General features: G+C 37.2%; 1 protein-coding gene across 1 annotated transcript in view; it reads left to right on the top strand.

The window, feature by feature from the left end:
• The window catches only part of FARSB (phenylalanyl-tRNA synthetase subunit beta), a 61,010-nt gene that overhangs the window by 4,743 nt on the left and 28,316 nt on the right, over positions 1-27,951 (top strand). Inside the window, exons 3-15 of the mRNA XM_006207948.4 lie at positions 1,902-2,056; positions 3,745-3,814; positions 4,400-4,515; positions 9,071-9,221; positions 10,021-10,129; positions 11,025-11,095; positions 12,584-12,645; positions 13,604-13,655; positions 15,941-16,002; positions 16,279-16,486; positions 16,987-17,067; positions 20,421-20,513; positions 24,283-24,400. Coding sequence (XP_006208010.1) covers positions 1,902-2,056; positions 3,745-3,814; positions 4,400-4,515; positions 9,071-9,221; positions 10,021-10,129; positions 11,025-11,095; positions 12,584-12,645; positions 13,604-13,655; positions 15,941-16,002; positions 16,279-16,486; positions 16,987-17,067; positions 20,421-20,513; positions 24,283-24,400 — 1,348 coding nt within the window. The remainder of the gene's footprint in view (positions 1-1,901; positions 2,057-3,744; positions 3,815-4,399; positions 4,516-9,070; positions 9,222-10,020; positions 10,130-11,024; positions 11,096-12,583; positions 12,646-13,603; positions 13,656-15,940; positions 16,003-16,278; positions 16,487-16,986; positions 17,068-20,420; positions 20,514-24,282; positions 24,401-27,951) is intronic.

Below are 27,951 nucleotides of genomic sequence, written 5' to 3'. Positions count from 1 at the left end.
TTTTTTTTTAAATTAGTGATCATCTGTATCTTGAGAGGTCAGCTGAGACTTCTGTAGTTTATATTAAATTGTTATTAATTTTATTAGGACTCAAAATTATGTTTGAGGCTGTGTGATATTGAAGAGCATTGGACTGGATATCAGAAAATTTGAGTAACAGTTCAAGCTTCCACATTTACTAGCTATGTGACTATGGACAATTACATTGCCTCTCTGGACTTCATCTATTGGTCACTCTGGGCCTCCTTTTCATCCGTGAAATAAGGGGGTTTGGCTTATATGATCTTTATAGAACCCTTTGGCTCTGAAATTTCTGTGGTCATTGATTTCCATAACATTTTTGTCAGCATTGACAAACCCAGTCTTCACATATGATCTTTGCATGAACTGAGATACTAAAAACGAAGGAGGGTTTAAGCAGCTGTGTCTTTTTTTGCAAAAGAATTAGGTTTTTTTTGTTCAGGTGTTTTCTCTTCTCTGGTTACCACATTTTTTCCCCCTTGCTTATGGGGGCCCCTCCTGAAATCCACCATCATCTTTCTTCACTAAAAAAAAGGTACAGCACTTTTATTGATCCCTTTGAACTTGGTTTAAATTCTGATTCCTCTTCTTGCCTCTTTTCATAGCCTTCCCTATCGCCCTCATCTCTTTTCTTCTCTCCTGCTCCCTCCTTTTTATCCTCCTTTTATTATTTTTATATTTCCTCTGATTTTTAAAATTGTCTCCTGAGTTTGAGATACCCAGGGTAGGCATTCCCAGGAGCCGGACCCAGCCTTGTGCGGTCCCAGCATTGTATGGACCCCTGTGATTCCTCGAATATGACTCGGGTGTGCAGTGCTTATTGACTGAATTCTTCTACCTGCCGTGCAGATGTAGACTATAACTCTTTATTTGGGCAATGATTTGAAGTACTCGTATTGTGACAGTGGGAGGGCACCACGTAAGAGAAAAATCATTACATGTTTTGATAGGAATCCATCAGTTATTTTAGCAGGTTGGTGGTGGTAGAAGCAGTGGGAGTTCCAGTTAAGTGGGGTTTCCAGATAATTAGTGAGTAGCATTAACAGTTGGATTATGACTTTTAAGCATTTTGATTGAAAATTTCTTACGTATACCTACAGTTCCCTGCTGTAGTAAACATAGGCAATGGAATTTAATTTCTTGGCAATGGTTGTTTTTTAAGAAAATATGTTATTCTCTGCTCTATTGTGGTGATTGAGATATTCTAAGCTTTTTGCCACTGCGTTAAAAATTCTCCTAGTGTTACTTCTCTTCTTCCTCTTGTTTGCTTTCATTCTTGCTGCTCTGTACCTTTTACGGTCGTTAGATTGCTTCCTGTTGTACCTTTAATCCCTTCTAATTTACCCCACAGCTTCTGATGATCTCTTCAGATGTTTTTGTTTGCTTTTATATGATTACTCTCATTCTCATGTTGCTTTAAGACTTTGGTGCCCACAGGATTTAGCTTTTAGAGTTATTATCTTATAAAAAGTTGCATATCTTTTATTTGGTGAATTCTCCTTCCTTTTTCTCATTGACACTTTTGTTGTTGTTGCCCTGTGTTCTTGTGTTTTCATTTTCTTTTAGATCAAGGATGAGCAGACTTTTTCTATAAAGGGCCAGCTTTGAAGGCTGTGTAGTCTCTGTCACAACTCAGCTGTTGTGGTGTGTACTTAACAACAGATAATATGTAAATGAATGGGTGTGGCTGTGTTCCAATAAAACTTCATTTACAGAAACAGGCGGCAGGCATGATTTGGCCCACTCCTTGCTTTAGATGGATTTGTGCTGCTCTGGAAAGAACATGGATAATGTAGTTACTACTTGGTAGGACTAAGAACTACTTTTTCAAAAGAATTTAGACTGACTTAGTTTTATTTTACTTTGGGGGTTTATTTTAGACTTCCGAGAAGGAAATCATAAGTAAGGAACAAGGTAATGAAAAGGCACAGGGGGCCTCTGATGTTGTTCTCTACAAAATTGATGTGCCTGCCAATAGATATGATCTCCTGTGTCTGGAAGGATTGGTTCGAGGACTTCAAGTCTTCAAAGAAAGGTAAGGGAATCCGTTCATTAAATACTTGGCTAAGTTGAATTGCTTTTTTCTTTGCCTGTCATTATCAGCAACTCTTTCTCAGTTTCTAGAAGAAAACTTGTTGGACAGGTACACCACCTTTAGGTCTGCAGAGGGATGATTGGACCTGTGGATTGTAGCCATTTGAAAATTTGCCTCAATATTGAGTCATAGCCTTTCATTTTGGGAACACATTTTAAAACTAGAGTGGTTAATGATTTTATGGCTTCTTAAAAAATTCTTCAGTAGGTTCATGTGAGTTTTTTCAGTAATCCAATTGGAAGAGATAGTTCATTGGATTTGTTAAAGGTTGAGAGAAAAGTACAGGTGGCAAAACTTTATATGTCGTTTTCTTAAGAATTTTGAGGAAGCTTGGGAGTGGAGCTTCCTAACTGGAAAACTAAAGATCTTAATGACGGCTGCGGGCAAGTTCATTGGCCTTTCTAGTTTCAATCTCTTAATTTGTAATGAAGAATATTTTTAAGTCTCCGCCTAACTCTTCAGGTAATAAATTTAGAAAATGATGAACATATAAAATGAAAAAGAGGCAAAACAGTAAAGCTATCAAAAATAGTTGTTTCTGGTTTTGAATACTTATACATTATCTCATGAGTTGCAAAAGACTGAGCCTAAGAGCCTCAGGCAGATGGGCTAGACTCTGGAACTATGAGGCCTTCAGATGAGTGACAGGTGTTGGTGAAAGGGTGATAATTGGGCATTTGGTTAAGGTGGTTAAAATCTGGGGGTTGACCCAGTTGTTTCTGTGCATGACAATCAGATATTTATATTTTGGGGGTCAGGGATAATCCCTTACAGTGTGTTTCCCAAACATCTCTGATTTGAGTTTCTGTTTTTAACAGGCATCTTGTAAGATTTTTAGAATTAGGAAAGAATTAGGAAAATGACAGAATTTTTAGAATTAGGGAAGAATTAGGAAAATTAGGAAAAGACAGAATTAGGAAAATGACTTAAGACCTTTGCTACTCAAAGTGTGGTCCATGGACCAGCATGATCTGTGTCACCTGGGAATTTGTTAGAACTGCAGAATCTCAGCCTCTACCCTAGACTTTTTGAATCAGAATCTGGTTTAACAAATTCCCCAGCTGATTGTAGGCATTGAGGTTTGAAAAGCACTGACTTAAAATAGTAGTTCCCACCCTCTCCTAATGATAACAATTACCTGGACTACGCCTTCAGAATGTACTGTTTACCAGGCCTTTCCCTTGAATATTCTGATTCATTAAGTCCAGATGGGACCAGGCCATCTATATTTTTAATAAGCTTTATTTTTCTTAGAAGCTCAGAATCTCATGATTGGAATAAAACTTAAAGGTTATTTAATTCAGCCCCTCAGCTGATGTTTAAATGCCCCCATACAATTGCTTAGGTAAAATGGTTTTCTAGCCTCTGCGGAGACTCTAGGGATAGATTAAGCATTACCATGAGGCATGAGGCATCCTAACCCATTTTTAGACAACTTGAAATTTTAGGAAGTTTGTTTTTTGTTATTGTTGTTTTATATTTAATATTCAGTTGAAATTTGGTTTGCTGTAACTTTAACCCGCTGTCCTAGTTCTGTTCATTTTGCATGCTTTCTATACACAGAATAGGATAAATCAGTTTATCAAATCTTTTGGTTAATATTGAGCAAGTGTGTTTTAACATTTTAGGATAAAGACTCCAGTGTATAAACGGGTAATGCCTAATGGAGAAATCCAGAAATTGATCATCACAGAGGAGGTAATAAGGGTCAATTTTTATTTTCCTTTTAAAAACATTTCTTATGTATGTAAGATGGAACAAAGCTCAGCCTTCTGCCAAGTATAATTTTCTTTGATGTTTTGCTAAAATGGATGTATATTTAGCCTCTCGTTCTTAAAAACTGTCATTTTGTTTTTAACCAAGAAATGAAAGGGAACAGAGCATCTGTTTTCCATGAAAAATTTCAGAAAGTAGCATCCAAATATTTGTTTAAAATACATTTGGAAAAAAAATACATTTGAGATATAATTGTTTAAATTATGGTACTAAAATTTAGAAAATCTTTGGGGGAAGGCTATTTGGTAAAAATATTAACTATCAACAGGCAACTTAAAGGTTGATTTTTTTCTCAATAATTTAGTAAATTTTCAGTAATCTGAAATGTAAATTTCATGAGGACAGTGACTTTTTTTCTTATCACCACTGTACTTTGTTACTTGTTGATTGAATGAATAATATACCCTTGTTTAAATGAAAGTTTGTGACAGCTAACTTTTTGTTACAAGACATTATTACAGAGAAAAGGGTTAACATTTACTGTTTGTCATGATATAATGATTCCAGACAGCAAAAATACGCCCTTACGCTGTCGCAGCAGTTCTCCGAAACATAAAGTTTACTAAAGATCGCTATGACAGCTTCATTGAGCTTCAGGAGAAGTTGCATCAGAACATTTGCAGGTTTGTGGCTGCATCTTCTCTCTTCCCTGCCGCCCCCTCTCCTTCCTCCTTCTCATCCCTTTCTTCCCCCTCTCCTTCCCCTTCTCTTCCTCTTTCCTTCCCTTTTTCCTTTCTTTCTCTACTGCACATTTTTTCAAAGCTCTGAATTAATAATATGTGAGAGTGACAAGAGTTTAAATTTGTTAAATTAAACTTAAGTTTAAATAAGTTTCAATTTACCAACAGCTATTTGTTACTGCTTATAAATAGTGTCTACATGGAGAAGTAAGCTATATTTTGAAAATTATATAGAGAAGAAATATCTACTCGTAGAGGTTTTCTTTTTTGTCTGTTTTTGTTTTTTGGTTCAAATTAACTAGCAGTGGATTATACTACTAAGTATTAAACCATGGTAATTTGAAGTTTCACTTCTCAATTTCAAAACAGGCAGAATTTTTTGGCTTAGATCTCACTTTTTGATTGAATATAATTATAAATTGACAGATGAAACTTGAGACTTTTAAATAATTGAATTTTTGTGCTCACCTCGGCAGCACACATACTAAATAACTGGATTGTCTTGTTCTGTCTTTGGCGTTGCTATACATCATTTCCCAGAGAGCTCCCTTTAGTGAAGTGATCTTCAAACCTATGGAATTCCTAACCCCTAAAGGTCGAGGAAGGTAACAGTGGGAGGGAGTCCTTCAACTAATTTCAGTATTTCAAAAATACTAGTAGAAATGATATATTTACTCATGATAAAAAATGTCAGGCTTTAGCTAACACATCCAGTCTTTTTGTGTTGGTCTTAAAATATATCAACATAAGTTGATCTCATGCTTGTCAAAGTTTTAACAGTTATGTATGTCTTAAATAAAAATAGAAAAAGTAATTTTTATTTTTTAATAATTGCAGTGATTGTAGTTCGGTAAACTATGGAAACTAGAAGAGGCTTATGTGTAAGGGTTGGGCTAGAGACCGAGGTCGGAGGGGCCCTTGGATGTTTTCCTCTGGTGTGAAAAATATTTTAAAAATAAAACACCTGTGGTTTAGCTCATGAGGTTTCTTTTTCTTGAAACATCATTTTTCTTTTTTCCAGATTCTGAATAACATTTATTCCAAAATGTTTTATAAAAATAATCTATTTGTCATCTTACAGATGTTATTATTATGCAAAATAATAAGAATTTAAATACCATTTCAAGGAGAGTGGGTACAGCTCAGGAGTAGAGTGCATGCTTAGCATGCAGGAGGTCCTGGGTTTAATCCCCAGTACCTCTATTAAAAAAAAAGAGAGAAATGAATATAATTTCAAAATAAAGAACAAGGTAGAGGATTTCGGACAAGCATAGATACAGCTAGCAAGTGGCTGAGCCCAATTATCTGTTCTGTTCACTTGATGAATCTAATTTTTATCTAAATCAGAAGGCGTTTCCTTACTATTTGACTTTAAGCTCTGGTTTATGCAGTATTTCTGGAAATCATGAGCTTTTTTCTAAGGGGAGGAATAAATCACGTCCTAATACTCTGGCTGTACCAGAGTCAGTAAATTCTAACTGCGTTTTTCACGAGATAAGTTCATGTCATTTAAATTATCAAATTGAGTGGCATAAAGTTCTGTATTATGTTCCCTTATTATCCTTTAATATATCTCTATTATCTGTTTAACCTCTTGCATTCCTGTTCCTTTTCTCGTATTTTTCCTGATCACTGTGACTAGTGGTTTATCAATTTCTTCAGTGCATATCAGTGTATATCAGTTTTCAGAGAACCAGCTTTTGGTTTCATTGACTTTTCTCTGCTTTTTTTCTGTTTGTCTGTTTTCGTGATTACGCAGTGTTCTGTCTAGGGCTAATTAGCCCTTACTACTGAGCCAAGACCCTTGTTCCTGCTTTATCCATTGCCACACGAATAGTGAGGTTTTGTAGTCTGTGAGCGCTGTTCCCTTGGACAGTTCTTTCCCTGGCCTTGGGTGGTTTCCTCACATGTGTGCACTGGCCAGTGCTCAGCTGACTACTTGACGGGGCCCCTCTGCCCGCCTGCAGAGTTCTCTCCTCTCTGGCCCTCTGTGCAGTGAACTCTGGCTGTCTTGATCTCTAGGCTCTACCACGTCTCCAACTTAGGGAGTCCACTGGACTCTAACCAGATTCCCTTTCCTGCCCTGTGGTTTGAAGCCCCTCCAGGCAGTCAGCCGGGCAGTTGGAAGGCTCCCCTTGTTTCCTGTCTCAGGGATTGCCGCCCTTCATTGCCTGATGTCCAGTGCCAGCCATGGAAACCATTGTTTTGTGTATTTTGCCTCTTTAGTGATTATTTCAGGCAGGAGAGTAAATCTAGCTTCTGTTACTTTGACTTGGCTGGAAGTGTCCAGTGAATTTTTTACCTGTTATTTTACTTCTCATCTCTAGAATCTATACGATTCCTTTTTAATTTCCTTTTTTTTCCTGCTGTTTATCCCTTATCTCTTAATTATGTGTATATTTTCTTGAACATTTTTTGTAGTAGCATTTTTAAAACTAGTGTGGTGATTTGAGGATCTGGGTCATCTTAAGCATTGGTTTTTATGGGCTGGTTTTTTCTCGAATATGAGTCATGTTTCCCTGTTTTCATATGCACTGCTTTTTGATTACATATAGAATGTTAGGTTGTGGAAGAGGCTCTTAATTTTGCTCTTTTTCTCTGACGAGTGATTTTTGTTGCAGGCAGAGACTCTTGAATATTTAGCCAGACTCAGACTCGCAACATTTGGCTAGATGAGACCTCTGCAGTTGGCAGCAGCAGAATTTTCTGCTCCCTTCTTACAGCTGCTGCTTTTTCATAGCAAGACTGTAATATTTTTGCCAGTGTAACAGGTAGAATCTTGATTTCTCAGTATTTTTAGTTTTCATATAATATGTATGAAATATATGTTTAAAATATTAATTCTTTTTCTGTACATGCATTGTAAACCTTTTCTATCAGTGTGTCTTTTAACTTTTGGGGTCTTTTGGGATATATAAGGCTTTTAGTTTGGATATAGGCACGTTTATCAGTCTTCCTACATGGCTTTTATGTTTTGTGTCTTACTTAAGAACGGGTGTCCTACTCCACAGTTTTGAGCATCGTTCTCTTATATTTTCTTTCAATAATTTTACAGTTTCTTTTATGTGTGTATATATGTTTGTCTCTTGTTTTTCAAATTGCATACCTCTTTCATTCATCTGGAATTTATTTATTTATGACTGGTTTGAGGTTGAAATTTTGTGTCATTTTTTGAGGTATTGTTTTAGGATGAAGGGACCAACATCAGTGTTCAGGAAAACATGGACCTTCTTTTTTTTTTTAACATTTTTTATTGATTTATAATCATTTTACAATTTGTGTCAAATTCCAGTGTTCAGCACAATTTTTCAGTCATTCATGGACATATACACACTCATTGTCCCATTTTTTTCTCTGTGATTTATCATAACATTTTGTGTATATTTCCCTGTGCTATACAGTGTAATCTTGTTTATCTGACATGGACCTTCTTACCCATGGATTTGTCAGTTGTTAATTTATCTAAACTTACAGAACCATGTTCATTTCAACCTGAGCTAGTTCTGGGGTTATCTTCCATAAGCGTATAACTCATTGAGTAAAGTAATCCTTCCTTTTTGCTTGTCAACCACTCTGTTCAATTCACCTATACTTATTAAGGTTCTGGTTACTTGTCTTGGAGGATGACCAAAATCTGTTTCTTACACATTTAAAAAACTGTTTCATGGTTCAAGTAATGTGGACTTTAATATATTCTTTGATTACTAATGCATTTTCTCTGTTTGATCTGTAACTGTGGTTAGGCATACATTGTCAAATATATGTACACATACATCTAAAACTAATTTTAAGTATTCTCAAGAGCACCATAAATTCTGCCCAAGTGTCTCCTTCTGAATTGTCTTTTGGAAATCTAAGGGCTAAATTTGTGATCCTCTGTGGAAAGACTGTAGGCCTTGAGGTTCTAGTTTAGTATCAACATTGTTCATTACTCCATTTTTTTATCCCTCTTTCTGTTTCTTTCTCTCCTACTTTGTATCGTGATTTAAGTTCCTAAAATTATCTTCAATCCTTTGCAGATAAACTGTAGAATAAATGAAATTAATAGCCTTTGAAATTTCCTTACATATGAAATTTTAAAATTAAATAATTTCCATTAATAAAGCAGTGCAGGTATATGACAGGAAATTTAGGAAAATATAGCCAAAAAACATGGCAGCTTTTAGGCACTATAATTAAATAAAACATTTATTTTTATTTGAGGATATGAAGAGGAAATAGGTTAAAAGAAGGTAAAAGGTATGTTGACTTTGTAAATGTCCTAGTAACGTACTTGGGAAAGCACAGTTGAAGAAACGTACTTCAGCTATTGAAATAATATTTTTAAGTAGCTTTATAATTTCTCGTAATGTTTAATGGTTATAAAGTTGCCATATATTAACAGGGTATTTTAGGGAAGTGTCTAAAAATAATTTTTAAAAACCTGTAGTCTGTGTTATCTTTGGAATTTCTGCTTTGGAATATTCGGGTCTTTTTTCCCATTTCTCTCTCCATGTAGGAAAAGAGCGTTGGTTGCTATTGGTACCCATGACTTGGACACTTTATCAGGCCCATTTACTTACACTGCAAAGAAACCTTCAGATATCAAATTCAAGCCTCTAAACAAGACAAAGGAATACACAGCCTGTGAACTGATGAACATGTACAAGGTAGAGGTCCTTCCATATTAATGTCATAGCTCTGCATGAATCATGAAATTCCTCCAAAGTCAAGTCTTAATTAGGGCAGTGCAGTGAGTGCTTTTGAAAAAACAGCAGCGTCTGGGCTCCAGTCCAGAGATACTGATTCATTTGATCTACAGTGGGGTCTGGGCATGGTTTTGTTCTGTCGATTAGTACTTTTTTATCCTCTCAGATGTTTTTAATGTACAGCTAGGACTGAGAACCACTGAAGTAGATCATACCACACTGCAGCATTTATAATTAGGTGTAATTAAAACTCATGCAAATATAAGGAACAATAAGATTTACTAGTTGTTGTGTGTGTGTGTGTCACACTCTGTTACAAAGTGTCTACCTCCCATTATTTGCATTTTACAGTGGAGCAGTGAAAATGAATTCAGTAGTCAGTAGTCACCTTAAATTGCCCTTAACAAGTAGTGGAAGTAGTGGGGATCATTTGGAGAAAGCAGCTATTATCATTGGCCTTATTTGCACGGGATTTCTTCCTGTTTAAATTGTTTTGTATGTTTTGTGTTTTGCTTAAGGTGATTCAGGCTTACTGTGCAAATCTGTTTTCACTCTTGAAAAGCAATTCAACTGTGGCTTCATCTTTCCCTAGTAGGAGATGAGGCTGTATAAGGATGCTAAGATAATTAATTTGTACCAGCAAATTGTATAAATTTAGAACTTTTGGGGGCTGTTTTATTGTTTTTCTGTATTTTTTATGCCAGGTAGGTATGTGAACTAACTACAGTGACAAAAGTAAAAAACAATTCTTTTTTTTCAGACTGACAACCACCTTAAACATTATTTACATATAATTGAAAACAAACCTCTGTACCCAGTTATCTATGATAGCAATGGTGTCGTCCTTTCAATGCCTCCAATCATCAACGGTGAGTTATTTCTTAAGCATCATAGTTTTTGCTGTTTCCCTCTTATTTTTTGACGTTTTTGTAGAATTCTCAGTAGACTTGGCTGAATCAGGTAACACTTAATCTGAGAATCTCAGGTCTTTTGTAGATTTTATTGTAATAGTTCTTTTCATTCATTTATTCAATATTTAACTGGTGATTTGTATGTAATTTATAAATGTATACATATTTGTAAGTTTATAAATATCTTCTGGTGTTACTCTCATGATGCTGTTATATTCCTCCAAAGGGCGTCGATTTTTGGTTTTAGCAGGTCATTTAGTTCAAGCCAAATTCTGTCTTACCTACTATTTTATAGTTAAAACTTTAAAACTGAATTTTACTCTCTTAACTCCTTTCTGAACCCTTTGTTGAAGAAGCAATTTGAATGCACGATAGTTTAACAGTATTAAAGGCATAGATGTTTGGCTTTCTGAGGTGAGTAGGGGGTGCAGTTGATTAAGGTGGGAAGGAGAATCTTTTCCTGCTCAAGATCTCGGACTCCAGTACTTGTAGTGGCCTTTGGAGTGAGCCAGATCCAGACTCGTCTTATAGCCTTGCTGCTTAATAGCTAATGATCGTGGTCAGTGAGCCTGATCTCTGAATCTTCGTTGTCCTGCCTGCAGCTCCGTCGTGGGGTTGTGGTGAAGATGTGATGAGACAACTTTTAGCACCTGACACATTTAATGCACTTAGTAAAGTCTTGTTTTTATTTTAGCTTTATTCTCCAGCTTATAATGGAAGCTTAAAATAATAGATGTATCTCCCCTTACCTCTGAGGTGTCCGTTTATATTGTGTTCCAAGTTAAAATGTAGTTTCAGTTTTGTAGAGTTTTTTAGTGCACTTGTGTTTCTGAAACTGATTGTTTTGTTTCAGGAAATCATTCAAAAATAACAGTAAATACTAGAAATATATTTATTGAATGCACAGGAACTGACTTTACTAAGGTAAATAAAACTTTATTCTAATTTTGTACCGTCAGGATAGATTTTTACTTCTGGACCAAGACTATGTGGCTACACTTTAAAATATGTTTATTTTGTAGGTGGGAACATATTTTAGAAATTTAGAGAAGTAGAAAGATGTAGATATTCTGTACTTTGGTTATAGTGCTTTCATTCAATTAACAAATGTGAGCACCAGCCATCTTTCTAGTGCCATGAATTTGGTAACAAGTTATATGTTCTTAACTCCAAGGAACTTGTCATCTTGTGAGAGAATTAGCCATATGCATAAGTGTAACACAGGGAATGGGATATGCATTGTAATGCCACCTGTATAAAGTGTTCATCTTCGTGGGCTTAATCTGAATGCTGACTAATTTCATACGTTTGTGTACTTGTAAAAGAAATTTTTAAAACCAACTGGCTATAGAGTTTTTTTAGTAAGTTGCAGAAGAGTTTATGCACAGAAAGATATCTAGAATATGCAGAACATCAGTCGTTCAGTCATTTTAGTTACTACATATATTGGATTGAATTGTTACGAAAGCTCTTTTCTATGGCATGTGATTTCTTTACACGTGGTAAGCAAGACATAGAGTGAGGTGGCAATTAAGCAGTTAAGGTAAATGTGAATGGCAGCAGGTGACTGGAGTGTAGGAGGAGGGCAGGTAAATGGTATTTGCATGCATCTTACAGGATTGGAGACCATTGTAAGGTATTTCATTTATAACTTTAATGAACCATATTTGCCTTCAGAAATATTGACAGAGTAATAAATAATAAAGCTTTTTCCATTAAAATTTTTTTTAATTTGCACATTAACAGACATTGGATATTTTCCCTGAAGCTTGTTTATGAGTGAAGTATATATAAAAGCAAATCATATTTCTCTAAAGGTTATTGTATTTTTTAACTTAAAAACAAACTAACAAATTCTATAATGGCCTTTACTATGTGCCAGGCATTGCTGTATGTGTTTTATACACACACAAACACACAACACACACATACATACTCTCTCTCAATCTTCATATTAACCAAGTGAGGTAGGAACTTTTATCATCTTTACTTAACAAACTAAGGTACGAAGACGGGTAAATAACTTGCCCAAAGTCAGACTGTTAATAAGTGACTACGCCAGAAATCTGGAATCTGGCTGCAGAGACTTAGGAGATTGATAAAGTTTACTGCTGTAGTTAGCCATCTGTCATTTTTGAAATTTGGTGAAGCCAAGGGAGGGGGTGGGGAAATAAATGATTTGTCTCAGTCATGGATTGTAACTCTCAGAGAACGGCATGAAGGCAGAACACCTGAAGATAAGGTCAGGCCTACTTAGGAGTTTTTATTCCACTTCTTTCTTTAGAATTTATATAAAGAAGTCCATTTTTAGATGTTTGGGGACTAAAGGATATTAAATAATAACTCATTTCCTTCTGAGTGAAGAAAGGTATATTAGTAGATGACCATAATACTTGTTTTTTTCCTTTGCAGGCAAAAATAGTTCTTGACACTATTGTTACCACGTTCAGTGAATATTGTGAGAATCAATTTACGTAAGTTCATTAGGTATCTTTATCAATGATGGCCTATTGTTCTAAAGCCAAGGCTCTAAGGCCTTGTGCTAAATATAAAGATGAAAAATGTGGTTCCTATAACTAGGATGTATAACCTTTTTGGGGAGCTAAGACATATGAATAAGTAATTATAAAGTAAAAAGTGATAAGTACTTTAAAAAGTTTCAGTAATGTTCTGGCTGTTTGTAAGGGTAAGTTACTGCTAGCTGAGGCAATCTGGGCAGACATCATGGAGGCAAGGAAATTTAAGGTATACTTAAGGCTCATTGGATTTAAGAATATAAACATGGAGGAACAGAAGAAGGAAAAGCTAAACAGAGGAAGAGAGTCATATAAAAGCAAAGTAGGACTACTGAATTTGTTCCAAACTTACTTTTTAATTAAAAAAAAATGCTTATCAAACCTATATGGCCCTTTCCGTGTGTTAGCATCATAGTTTATTCTAGAGTATTGTAATTCAAAATCAGTGTATGATTATGGAAAACATGTCTGAAATTGTATGGGTAGTATTAGTTGTTTTTGTTGTTTAGGGGTTTTTTTTTTTTTTGTATTTTGGATTGGCTTGCATTTTAGGGGTTGTGTCAGTCAGTTTTCATTGTGTAACAACATGACCCTAGTAAATCCTAGAACGCGTGTATCAATATTGGCAAGAAGTTCATAGAGGAGGCGTGCTTTGCAGTACTGGGAGATAAACTTACCAGGTGGACACCTCCTCAGGAGACCTGGGAGCCATAGGACGTGGACTAGCGCCCCTGGACGTGGGAGGGTCAGTCCAGACAGCAGTGTGGGCATATGGCCAGATTGAATATGTTGAGGCTGCAGATGTAGACCAAGTAAAAGTTTTATTGACCAGGCACATTTCTAGACTTTATGGCCCTTTTTTTCCCTAAGTTTTATTTTTACTTATTTAGTTTTCTTTCTGGCTTTTTTTTTTCAGGGTTGAAGCAGCTGAGGTAGTTTTTCCTAATGGAAAATTGCATACCTTTCCAGTAAGTATAGAAATGACTTGCTGCTGCTGCTGGTGACAACAGCAGCAATAGTAACAGTAGCTATAGAGTGCGCTGGTCTATCTGTCCATCCACCTACCTGCCAGGCACCACACTGTGTGCGAGCTGTGGATTTAATCCTCACATTAACCCTGTGAGGTTGGTGCTGTTATTAGGCCCTTTTCTAGGCAAATAGGGGGACCTTGAGATGTTAAATAGCTTGTCTGTTCCTGCTAAGTGGTGGAGCTAGGATTTATGCTCAGGCAGTCCCAACACACTATACATTACACTGCATTTCACTTCCAACATGCCGCATTAAACCACAGCACTTTATGGCCATAATTCCTGTGATTTATTCCCATATTGACTAGTTAACTGGGTTAATTTATAGTCTCACCCCTTTTAAGATGACTCAGCCATCCAAACCTAATTAGTCTGTTCACACTTGAATTAACAGTTGTGGAAGGCCATCACTGTAATTCATAAATATTTCCAGATGTATCAACAGGATTAATTTACTAGTAAGCACAATTATTGTGAAGACATGTGATCTTGATAAAAAGTTTAAACTAGCATCATTTTTCATTGACTGGGCTTCTTTCCCCCCAAGATGACTTTGTAAATACAAGATGGCCATTCTAACACATTCTTACAGCGTCACAATCATTTAGGTGTGATTCTGATTCAGTGAGGCCATTCTTTGCCGAGCTTTTTTTCTTTGGATTTTTCTTGATTCCTCTGTCATTTTTGAAATGAATCAGAACCTAGAATAGTTTCTACCATTTAAATGATTTTTAAAGTAGATAAAACCTTCCAAGATCAAAACCTTCCCCTTCCTGAAAACATTAGTGTTTAGCATTGTATTTTATTCTAGAGTATTATAATTCAGAATAAATGTATGACTGTAGAAACCATGAGTGAAATTAAGAGCAGTATCAGGTTTTTTTAAAATTGATTTTAGTGGCTGTTATCAGTTATCTTTGTTATGTAACAAACTATCCCAAGATTTGCTGACTTAAAACAATGGCCATTTGTTTATGTCGTGGTTCTGTAGGTCAGCTGGGTGGTCCCGGTCTGGCCTGGCTGGGCTGAGCTCTGCTGAGCTCTAGCTGGCTGGTAGGCTAAGCAGCCTGGTGACCTGGGATGGCCTCACTCACATGTCTGCTTCTTGGCAGTGGAGTGAACAGGTCAAGTGTGTCTTGTCATCCCACAGGCTAGCTTGGGCTTCCTTACATGGTGGTGGTCGGAGGATTCCCAGTAGCGAGAGGGCAGGTCCAATGCTAAAGTGCTTTTAAGCATGGTGTCCTGTGTCACATTCAAGGCCATGGATACAGAGAAGGAAGAATTTGTGGCCATTTATATAGTTGACCACAGTAGTAGTAGTTGGGAAGCTAGAGAGAGAGAGCTTTTTAGTCTGTTTTAAAATAAAGTCCAGATTTTGTAGGTCTTGTGTAATTAACTACTACTAACAATAAAGCCCAAGGGCCTGCGTTTCTAACAAGAACTCGGGTGACCATGGCACTTCTGCTCTGAGAACTGCATTTTGAATAGCAAGCCTTTGACCCGTTAACCTTATCTGAGTCCAAACAAGTTTTAAAATGTATGGCCTTTTTGCTAGTGGTGGTTCCTCTTTTGAGAGTAATTTAGTGATAAGAAATATTCATAGGCATGTTTCAAAAGTTGCTGAAAACCCTGGATTTTGTGTGTGTTTGTTCCTGGCTAACATGGTAGCAATACCATTTGCAGGAGAGTGAGTACCAATTCATGAGATGCACCCAGCCCTGCTGTCTCCTGGAGCAGAGGGATAGCTGGGACGAGGGCATGGTTGCATTTCCTCACCTGAAAAAATGACAAGAAAGGAATAACTTCATAATGCTGTTCGATTTAGTGTGATGGGTAGCACAGTGAATTGTTCTTTCTCGGTCATAAGTACCCGCTTGTGTGAGATGAAATGAAAAATCTTCAGCAGGATTTGTAAGCATTTTAGAAATAATGTAATACACCAGTGTTTTGCTGATGAGAATGGTGACTGACCATGTAAAAGGAAAAATATTTTGCATTTTATAATATTTCCAAGCAGTTCCAATTGTCTAGCAGGTAGAATGTTCCTGTATGAATATAATGTAGCAAATAGTGTTTTGAAACACCGAGTTTTTTTTTCTGTCAGGCTCTAATGACAGTTTCTTAGAAGGGTAATGAAACTGCAACAACAATGAACTGAATTAGAAAGAGGCTGATGCTGTATCTGGTGGGAATGATTTAAGCTTCTCAGACTTTTTCTCTTTAAGGAACTGGCTTACCGAAAGGAGTTGGTGAGAGCTGATCTAATTAACAAAAAGGTTGGAATCAGGTATGCTCTGAAAAGTTCGTTTATTTATTTACTGTTGAAGAGAATTGAAGAATGAAGTGCTCATAAGACCACTTAGATTTTTCCTGAAAGAATGCTTGGAAAAGATTTTGCTGTCCCTTTAAAGTAAGTTAAGTGATGAAAGAACATCAGTTAGGATGTTCTTTCGGAATTCACAGAAAAAGGTTACTGTTTCAAGTAGTAGCATATTTTAAAACAAAATATGAACACCTTTTAAATAGTGTAGTGAAGTTTATGGTTTATACATTCCTATTTCAGAGAAACTCCAGAAAATCTTGCCAAGCTTCTGACTAGGATGTGTTTAAAGTCAGAAGTCATAGGCGATGGGAATCAGATTGAGATTGAAATCCCTCCAACCAGAGCTGACATTATCCACGCATGTGACATCATAGAAGATGCAGCCATTGCTTATGGGTATAACAACATTCAGATGACTCTCCCGAAAACATACACCATAGCTAATCAAGTAAGATTGCACCCTTAAATAAACACTCCTTACTGTTAGAAACTGATTGTTGAATGCCAGGAAGGCTTCGAGAAAAACAGAACAGAGGAATTAAGCAGTATGGGGCATGCTGTGCTATGAGAGGCATTTGCTATTGAGAGGATAGAAAACAGATGCCCAGTTGATTAGAGTATGTTGAAAACCTGTGGTGACTAGCTCTTTGAAGAAAGACAGGTTTCAAATTTGGAGCCCTTCTTGCATCTCTGGTTGGAAGATTCATTTTTGTCATCCTGGGCCTGAAGGCAGAAGCTGTGTGTGGGAGGGGTGGAAGCGGGGGTTTGTACGTCTGTGTAGGGGTGTTGGGGTAGAGAGGTGGTGGGGAGAGGTGTGGTTAGCAGTATATTAGTAAGGATGGAAGGGTGATTTCCTTTTAATGACATGTAAATCTCTATATGTTTTCTATAAATCTCTCTTTAAAAATACAGGAAATTTTATTGAGGTGAAATAATTTCTTCCCCTAGTTTCCCCTTAATAAGCTCACAGAACTCCTGAGGCATGACATGGCGGCCGCGGGGTTCACGGAAGCACTCACCTTTGCCCTGGTATGTTTTACGTGCTTTTTCTGCTCTGCTGATTGTTTTCTTGGAATCTCTGAATTACTTGTTCTGTGATTCCTTATATGAGTTTATAAAAAGTCATAAAATTTTCAGGTTCTAGGGGAATGAGTTTGTACTTGAGATTCTATAATTTCTGCTCAAGAAATGATGAAGGTTTCTTTTCTTTTAGTCACAGAAAAGCATGAAGGACTAAAAAAGTTGTTTTAAATGATAGATGCCAGTGTATTTGAGTTTCACATAAGTGTTGAGGGTTCACAGCGAGTTTCCTAACCAAGTTTATTCAGTTAGGATTTTTGGTCCTGAGTCAGTTGTGGCCTTGCCCACTGGCTGCTGCCCTGGTTAAGAGCTTGTGGACTGTTCCACATTAAACTTGTTTCTTTGTCTTTGAACATGTTCACAAACATTTGCTTTGAGTTGAAAAGCTGACATAAAAGGCCTAAATCAGGAAATGAATTTTATTACAAAATCAGATGGAAATCTCCCTCCCCCAGCAGACTGACCATTTGGAGATAGTGAAATGTGTGTGCAATTTGTAGTTCTTTTTCTCTTGTGCTGAGCATTTCTGTGGTGCCCACGGTGTAGTTTTTGAGTATTCAGGTATGTTTCAGCTCAACAACGTAGGGCCAAAACCAGACCAAAACAGCCAGGAAAGCTCCCCACAGCCCTGAAATTCTGTCTTTTAAGTGTTTACAGAAGGCAGCAGTGGAAATTACCACCCGTGCACAGAGGGTTGCAGAGGGCTGCAGCCTCTCCCCCGTCACTTTGTGGAGCATTTGTAATTCATAGAATGTGAATGTTGGAAGAGACCATACAGGTGTAGTTCAGTACCTTCGCTTTTCTGATTTAGCAGTCATTTATGCAACAGCTTCTATGGAACTTCTGTTATGTGCCAGGCACCGTAACGTGAGTGAGGAAGCCTGAGGCCAAGAGAGGATAAGAACCCAGCACAGTTTACGCAGAGAGCGGGTAACTGTAACAAGAATCTGGCCTTTTCACTTCCACAGTAGTGCTTTTCTGTTACGTTAGACTGTGCTAGGTTTCAGTGCCACGTCATTCATATGTATGCCACATATACCTAGGCAGTCAGGAGCAGCAGTGATTTCATGTAAAATGAAATACAAAGAATAGCATAAAGGAACTGTTCTGTTCTTTAAAATTATAATGAGTGGCAGAGGAACTGCTTTTTTAAGCATGTAGCCCCATGCACCTCTGGGGGAGCACACACCCTGCCTCCTGAGCAGTAGCTGCTCTGCAGAGTTTGTCTCGCACCAAGGGCTTCATGTACGTGACTCCATCTGTCCCTGCAATCCTGTGAGGTAGGTGTTTCTGTCCTACACGGCAGCTTGTCCCAGTCTACGCAGCCAGCTGCCTGTGCCCTGGGGATTCCTGCCCAGGTCTGTCTGCACCCTAGGTCTGTGACTGAACTGTTCTACCAGGAATGCCACAGTCTGTTTGGCTGCACAAGGTCACTTCAACACATTATCACCCCAGTGGGGAAGGAGTTAGGGGCTAGAGAGTTTCAGATTTGTAGTAACAGTTTTCCTATAGGAATTTCAACATTAAAGGTATTTGTAAAGTTACGTATTTTCTAAGCAAATGTAAACGTCACTGAGCCTTATATCTGGTTTTGCACAAGAGTAACAGACCTTTTCCTAAAACCCAGCCCTTGACTGCTCGAGTGAGTCACTCACATATCATCATCATGATTTTTGCTGTATCTGCATACTAGGTGTAATATTTTCTTGTAAGTCAGCTCACTTTTAAAACTAAATATCTACCTTAGCCTTATTATCAGAATAATATTCATAAAAATTAATGGGCTTCATTTCCTTGTTTGTTTTTTTTTTTTTACCACTTTAAAATAAAATACTAACATCCTGTGTCTCAGCTGCTGCCACTTCAGGATACCTTGATTTAGATTGCTTCTTTTCGCTACATCGTATTGTCCAGCTTTGTGATAAAGTGCAGGTCACTCAGATGCCTAGCTGAGTGGCCCTGTGTCTGTGGAGCCTTTTCCTTTTACACAGACAGTACCGGTTCTGTTTGAGAGTAGATCGTATCGTGTAAGTTGCATTTCCTAATTAATTGTCACATCATATCTAAAACTTGTTATAAAAACTCCTCCATGTTATGGGGAAAAGAATGGTTATAGCCGTCATGCCTGCCACCATTCTCCACCACTGCAGCCATGGCCGTTCAGGGAACTTTCTGCTGCGCCCGGATGTGTCTTTAGAATCTTTCCCAAGAGAGCATGGCAAGAGTCATTAGAACTGGGATCGGCATAAAATGAATCTAAACCCACTCTTTTTTTCTAAGTGAAAAGCAGAACTTTACTGTCCTGGAAGATAGTGTTTTGTGGAACAGTGCAATGAAGATCACTTAATGTTGAAAAATAGAAAAGAGTAATCTGATGATATATCAGTTTTCATGTTAAGTTTTAAACTCTTTCAAAAACTTAGCATCAATACATATGACAATTGTTTATTCTTAATAGTGAGTTACTAGTTATCATCATTAATATTTTTTGATCATTTAGCTTTGCCAAGCATTGTATTTGTATGACCTCATTTCATTTATTAGAGTTGCCGTATCTCATAGTTATTTAGTTTTGTTTTCATAATTCTGCCTACCATCCTGGTTTTCGAGGGTGACAATCATCTTTCTCTTTTTGGTGGGTGAGTGCCTAGGAGTTTGTTCATTACCCAGAGCTTTATCAAGTGCACGTGCACGGAAGTTAAATGACATCGTTCAGGCCACTTGAATTCTGCTCTCAGTCCTTCCATTCTGCTGCAAGTCAGTATGGATTTAGCAGAGGTTACAGCAGCAGTCAAAACAGGAAGTCATGTGAACACCAAGGAGGGAGAGAGAATTTCTGACCAGAGTCATTAGGTGTTTTTTTATGGAAGAGGTGGAAGAGATGTCTTTTATGTAGAGCCATGGGGGGTGGCAGCAAGTAGAACAGGGAGGGCATTTCAGGTAAAGGTGGGGAAAAGTGTGCGGTTCAGGGAATGAGTAGGGAATTGAGGGCGATTAGACGGGTAAAGCAAGTGGGAGGCTGGCTTAGGAAGGTTATACCACCGTCTCCATGTGAGTGAAAATGTACTTTAACTCTGCGTCATGGTTAGAACTCATTATAAGAGAACTGTTCATGTTAAATTAATCTGCTGTGGACCTGAATTTACTTGCTCTATGTTTATTCTTAGCCTTTTCTTAGCTTACTGATTTGTATAATCTGCATTGCTGTGAGACTGTCAAAAGTTGTTACAGCATTAGATATTTTTTATATTAGATTTAGTCATTGCTTTTACTTACTGATCTATTTTGTGTGTATTTCTTAGTGCTCTCAAGAAGATATTGCTGATAAACTGGGTTTGGATATCTCTGCAACAAAGGCAGTCCACATAAGTAATCCTAAAACAGCTGAATTTCAGGTAAGTGTTTAAGTAGGTAACAATTTGGGTAAAAACTGAGAGGCAGCGCATGAGTTATAAAAAGTCTCTCCAGTTATTTTACCTCAGATGGCAAAATCGTAGACCTTCTTTAAAATCTCTTCTTGGATAAGTTTGTGTTTGGTTCTTACATACTTTACTGATAAAACTTCTTAAAACATTTTATAACCCTTTCTTGATTAACCTCATAGGTGGTTCTTACTTGCTTTGTGCTACTGAGACAAGCCTTTCTTGTCTGAACTTTCCATTTCAGAATTGACTGATACTAGTTTCAGGTTTCCTCTCTTTTCCACATATTTGTAATTAGTGAACCGCCACCTGTGCCCAGTACCTCCATGAAGTCTTTCACTTTGCAATTAGTCTGGACTCCAGTTCTTGACTGAGCTGACTGTGCCTTTCATTGTAATTGTCTGGTTTATTGGCAGAGGTTAGGAATAGTTAAGTGAGAACAATAGTACTTTAATAGTAAATGTTAAGTGATTTGCATTATAGATTATGATATTAACTATAAGAAGAGAGCATTTCAAGGTTATAATATCTTTATTTACTAATGACATCTCTTCCATACTAATAAGCTCCTTCTATTTTTCTTGTATATGCAGTTCTATGATTTTTTTAACCGAGACTTTAGACATGGTCATGTCTGCTAGAATCAAGGGGAATCTTAGAATGGGAAGGAAATGCTTTTAAGAAAGTTAATGCTACTATAAAATAATATCTGAACTCTGTGATTTGAGATAGTTTCTTTTGATCTTGGTTTTCACTTTTGTAAAAGTAGTGGACTGAATTCTAAAAATTCTAAAAGTTCTAAAAAACGTTAAAATTTAGATCTTTTAAAATTAGATTTAATCTATAGAACTACCTACTAATGTGGCAGATTAGAGCTAGACTAATTAAAGAACAAATTGGTAGTAATATATATCAAGTACATGAATTCTTCTCTATATTCAGTATCAGAACTTTGAAGAATCCTTACACTAATTTAGAAGAATTGTGTTTAGGAGGTTTAACGTTTTGTTTTCTGAGGTCCACTAGCTTTTCTACTGCTTTTAGAAGATGTCCAAGGCATTCTTTTTACTAAGAGATACTCAAATTCATTTGGATAGAGAGATTTTTCAGTAAATCTTAATGGATTTTGAAGGGGGGATATCGCTCAGTGGTAGAGCATATGCCTAGCATTCACAAGGTCCTGGGTTCCATCCCCAGTACCTCCACTAAAACAAGTAAGTAAATAAATAAGTAAACATAATTATCTCCCCCCTTCAAAAATAAAATTAATTAATTTAAAAAAATCTTACTGGATTTTTATTTATTCCAAAGTTTTTTTTCTTATTTTCATTTATCAAGCCTGATAGATTTCTTAAGATGTGGTAATGTTAAGTTCTTTAGGTTTTACATCTTGTCTTCTGTATTTTATATAAGTGGAAGCAAAACAATATCAGAAACATGTTAAATGTCACTATAAATATCTGTGGCTTAGCACACTTAAGAATCAATATTTCTAAAAATAAAACTATTTCTGCATAAAATACATTAGAGATGAAAGAGAGTCTGTCTTTTAAACTGGACAGATTCTGTATTTTACTCCTGATTAACAGACAGATATATCCTACCGTTACTAATGTGGCTAACAGGTTTATACTTATTTATGGTTAAAATAAATATGAGTTGTTCATGGTTTTGTATCTAAATTTGTTGTCAAAGCTTATTCTTTCTTTTGCATAATTCTTAACTTTGGGCTATTTTCTAATAGTAGATATGTTAAAGAATGAATAAAATAAATGTTATTTACTAAAGTTTATAAAATGTTACTATACTTGTTATAAACACAATTACAGACTATTACCATATTCCCCAAATTAGCAATAGTATTCCTTAATATCCTCAAATATCCAGTTATGGTTCAAATTTTCTGAAGTGTCTCATTTTTTTACATAGTTTTTGTGATTTAGGGTTCAAATGAGGTTGGTACATCAAAGTTGATTGATGTGCTTCTTAAGTCTCTTTTGCTCTAAAGGTTTCCCCTCCATCCATTCACACTGATTCTCTCTCTCTCTCTCTCTCTGTCCCTCTTTTACTTTGTGAAAGAAACTGGGTCATTTGTCCTGTGGAGTTCTCACATTTAGGACTTTGCTGACTATATTCCAGTGGTCCCCTGTATTTCCAGTAAATTGGAGTTAGATCTAGAAGTTTGATCTGATTCAGGTTTAATTTTTTGTATTGCTGTGGGTTTTTGAATAAATAAATCTTACCTATAAAGTAGGGAAAAAAAAACTAAGAAAAGTTATCTATCAAAGTAGTTTATTTATATTCCAGTAAGTTAAACTGTCTTTTAACATGGAAATTTTGTTTCTGTGAAGGAATTGGGCATTTCCTCTTTAGTTGGGAAAGTGACCCATGTGTCAGAAAGCACTGACTTGAAGGCTAATATCAGCTCTGGTAGAATGACTATCGGTAAAAATGGTGTTCTCTTTTTCCCTCAACACAATCCAGCAAGTCCGTTTAAGGGCTTATTGTTAGTTGTACAGGATCTAGGAGGGGGTGCTGTTTCAGCCAGGGTGGTCAGGGCAGGCCTCTGTAGGAGAGGACTTTTGAGCAGAGACTTGAAGGAAGTAAGATGTCTACATGCGAATCTAGAGGAAGAATGTATGGTGCAGAGGAAAGCACAAGTGTGGAGGCCTGGGATGGGATCCTGTGTGTGTCTGGAGCGTGTGCAGTAAGGCAGGGGGAGTACCAGGTGTCAGGTTGGAGAAGGGGTCAGGGCCAGAATCACATAGGGCCCCAAGTAGAACATGGGTTTTATTCAAAATCTGATGGAAGGCTGTTGGAGATTTTGAAGCCGGAGAGTTCCATGATCTGATTTAGGTCTTAAAGAGTCACTCTTTGGGGAGAATAATGGATCATAAAGTGGCAAGTAGAAGCAGAGAAATTAACCTAAGAAGCTCATGCAGTAGTCTGGGCAAAAGATAATGAATGGTGTTGGGGTCTGACCGCAGAGGCCAGACTCTTACCGATGTCTTACCATGGCTCATAAAACCCTTCTGATAAAATGATGTGTTCAAAGCTAACGTTACGTCGTATAGCTTAGGATGAGAAATTTATTTCACAGACCAAACGGGGACTGTTCCCCTCTCCTTGCCTTTTTTTTTTTTAATTGGGACCTATATTTGCATTTCTTATGAATATTAAGAATAACTATACATGTTTTCCTATTTGTTTTGGCTACTAAGCTGAAAACTGTAGTCACAGCCTGCCATAGCAGCTACGTGGGTTTTTTTAGTGCCTACATATTTGTGCTCTGTTTTCCTCACTGTCTTGGTATTTTAATTGAATTTACACTTTCCCTGATCCTAGTTTTTAAAAAATTTGGTTAATTCGTATTTAAAGTATTTAAGTATTTGTATTTCGTGTAATTTACTTCAATTACTTTGTGAAATGAGGCAGGATATGAAAATCTGCATATTTGAAATCTTGAAGGTTAACTGTAATTTTTAAAATGATAAAAACTAATCTTAGATACAAGCAATTATATTTGTTATGTTTGTTTTTCATTTATTTTTTAATTAAGTTTATGATTTTTCATTTTGTGAGTTTGAAGTCCAGAATACTTCAGTTCTTTTAGTGTCCTGGAATTAAAAACTAAAAATGACTTGGATATTTAGGCATCGCATTTTTCAGAAGTGTTTTCTTTAACCAAATACTTCTGTTTGGTTCCTGTTTGGTCAGTGAAGTTGCATGTCTTCTCCTGTAGGTGGCACGCACTACCCTCCTTCCTGGCCTCCTGAAGACCATAGCTGCGAATCGGAAGATGCCCCTTCCTCTGAAATTGTTTGAAATCTCTGACATTGTAATAAAAGATTCTAGCAGAGGTAAGAATGAGTCACCTTTGATTTATGTACTTTTAAAGCATTTTTTGCTACAAAAGTTTGAACTGTGCATAAATTAGGGAAAATGATATAATTACTCCCATGATTCCAGCACCAGCTTCAACAGTTACCAGCACGCTCATGGCCACGCTTCTTTCATCTGTACTCAACCCACTTCCTCATATTATTTTAATGTAAACCCTAGACATCATACCATTTCATCAACAAACACTTTAGTTTGTATTTCTAAAAGATAAGGACTGCCACTATTGTTTTTTTCAAATAACCCAACACCGTTATTATATCTTATCATCAAATATCCAGCTTAGTGTTTGAATTTTTTCATAAATTGTTTCGTAAATTTAATTTTCATGACTTATTTATTTGAATCAATCCAAGCAAGGGCCAGATATTTGATTGCTAAATCTCTTACTTTTAATAGAAAGCAAATTTTAACAAAGAATTTAGTAATATTTATGAAGAGTCCTATTAAAACCTCAACTTGAAAACCACTGTGGACTATATCTTGGTTTCTTATGTCCTGTGTCATTCTGACATACTGGACAGTTTACCATTCTGGTTTAGCAGTGATTGTTCATATCACTGTTGTACCAGTGATTGTAAATGTGTTGTACCAGTTTTTGTCTTGTTTACCAGTTTTGTTTCTTGTGGAGTGTCGTGTGGACTTGTTAGCCCAGCAAGTTGCTTCGTCCAGTATTTGGAGTGCAGTGGTTATTTAACAAATATGTATTTAGTAAGTACTTAAACCTTATTGCTAAGAAAGTCTATCTCATTCAGACTTCCTATGTCTTCCCAAGTCTCATTCAAACTTCTCCATGTCTTCAACTTACATAAGACTAACTGTTTAGAGCTGCGTATGTGGTATCTCTTGGTGAGCAGTGCCCTCAAATGACTCAATTGCTGGCAGTATTTCTTTGGTTCCTTGGATTGAACAGTTGAAGTCCTAGCAGCATTTATTCAGTCAGTCTTACTCCAGACTCTGCAGAATTCAGGTGTGTTCTTTTGAATCAGTTGACAGAAGAAGAGGCCTTTTCCTCAGTTTCACCTGAAAGGACGATGTGATATCATCCTAACTAGCAAAAGGCAAGAACCATTGATTATAAATTGGCCTGTCTTAAGAAATAGAGATTGTAGAGGTTTGAGCACCTTGACTGTCTGTCTGTGGACCATCTATTGCAAACTTTTCAGCCAGTGCTGGATTCTTTCTGCTTCCCGGGATGCAGCCTGTCTTCAGTTAAGAGCATCACCTTGCATTTGTATGGTGCTTTTCGCTCTTTAAAAAACCTGTTTTGTATACTTTTTATTTTTTGATTGTTAAAACATCTCTTTGAGGCAGATGGGACAAAATATTGTCCCCATTTAATATACTGCAAAATTAAGACAGAAAAGTGGTACTTTGCTCGAGGCTGCATAAAACAAGGGACTGCGAGCTAGGGCCAGAACTTTGGTCTCAGTGCTTATATCCTTAGAGAGTAAAAGTTCCTTCTCGTATCAGTCTATGTAGAAGTTTCCTTGGGTGGTAAATCTGCTATAATAGAAATCAGAAAACATTCAGCACCAGCTGCAAATAGTTTTGAGGGTTCTTGTGCCTCAGACCATTCATTGGTACAGATAACTGAGAGTTTGTTACAATTCCAGTGTCAAATTTTCATATTAACTTTGACTTGTTACCTTTCATCTTAGTTCTTTGAGTTTTATGTTGTTTTGATCCTTGGTGAGCCATTCATGTTTCTAAATATAGAATTAGGTTAACTATTCTAGATTTCCTCCAAAGTTCTGTAATACTGTGTCAGCGACAGGCCTCTTCCCTAATTGAAGAGGCTCCCTGCAGGGCTGGGCATGCTCACAAGCAGGCAGCTCAGAGTCTGGAGGGAGAGGGTGAGGGGCGAGCTGGGGTGCCCACAGTTGCCACAGGGAGGGTTTCACTGTAGGGGTGGAGCAGTTCACTGTGTTGAGTCCTGGGTAGAGATGCCTTTGCTGTTTTTCTTTCTCTCTGTGTTTGATGGGAAGGCCCAGGTGTAGACTCCATTCTGCCCCAAGCCCCGTGCTTGGAGGTTGGGAGAGCTCTGTTCTTAAGCTCTAGAGCCATCATGTAACACATCACCCTGATGATAGTCCCAGAAACCCCATCTGTATACTTTTCCACTCAGAGCTTTGTAGTTCTGCTGTGCTTTGTTTCATCAGGAAGAGTGGTCCTTGTCTCTGCAGCAGACCTCTTCCATACCTTAAAAATTTTCTTTAAAATTTTCTGTCATATCAATGGGGTTTGAGGAATGAGAGGAAGTAAATGTGCTCAGTTAGTCTGTCGTCTTGAAAACATTTTGTTTTGTTTTATTTGGAGAATGTTTCCTGTATAGGTGGGCCTAGATTTTATTTCGTAACGAAAGAAGCTTTTCTGATTGGATTATTCGAAATACGTACATGTGGACTCCCTGCCTGTCCTCTGGGGTACAGAGAGGACTCTGTAGGAGAAGGTGGCTCGACACTGTAATTCCGTAGAGTGACCCTGCAGCCAGTGTGCCTGCGTTTGAGTCATGGTTCTGCCACTTACCAGCTGCTTAACTTTGGACAATTTATTTAATTTCTCTGTGCCTCAGTTTTCTCATCTGTGCAATTGGGATAATGATAGCTCTTATTTCATTAGATTTGCTCTAAAAATTACATGTGTTTTGAAAAGTTCCAGCCATGTACTAAGCATTGTTTGGTGTTAGCTCTGACTGTGGGGGTATTAGCCGTCCCTGAGGCCAGATACCTAGCATCTTGGTCTCTGGGGATTTTCTATGGGAATGAGTTAAAAACCTTTGCTGTCCATTGTAGGGTTAACATCACCTTACTGCGGCACTTGGGGCTCATTTTTATCCTAATTTTTGACTTAATTGGTTTTTCTTCTGTTGTTCACTATAGGATAAGAAAGCCAAAACGTACGAAGGTGGGGATTTAAGAAAACAAGAATGTTTTTTGAGTAATTCATCACCCACTTCTTTTCAATGAATTGAGCGCATATGCTTTTACCATCCCTCTGTTGGATTTACATTAGTCATTTCCTCCTAATAATGAAATAATTTTGAAGGAAAAAAAATCTGGACCATCAAAAATGCAGTGATAGAGGGGTTTCCCAGTTATTATGAAAATGTCCTGAATTTTCACTTGTGAGGGCAACACCCAAACTACTGGTTCAGAAAGGGTGGGGATGTGTGGCAAAAGCAGGCGAGGCAGGCTCATTCGTGGCACTGGTAGAAAAGTATTTTTTCGTTCCTTTTCTGTGCTAGGGCTGCTTGGAATATAAAAGGAAAGGTTGCCAGCCTTGAGAGAGACCGGTGAGCAGTGCTGTAGGTGGCGCTCCAACGGGGTGTCCAAGGCTTCCTTGTAGCACAGAGCAGGGAGTGACCACAGCCACTAACTTGTTTTATAACATTAAGGAGAACCCAACACTCTGAGCTTCATGTCATGTCATGTGGAGCCAGGCATGTCTTCCAAAAGGGAAATGATAAAGGAATCCACCCTGGATTTCAGTATACTTGCCACAAATCTGC

Source organism: Vicugna pacos, chromosome 5, assembly GCF_048564905.1.
Source record: "Vicugna pacos chromosome 5, VicPac4, whole genome shotgun sequence".
NCBI lineage: Eukaryota > Metazoa > Chordata > Mammalia > Artiodactyla > Camelidae > Vicugna > Vicugna pacos.
Note: the sequence above shows the minus strand (reverse complement) of the source record. Positions and strands in the feature narration are given on the sequence as shown.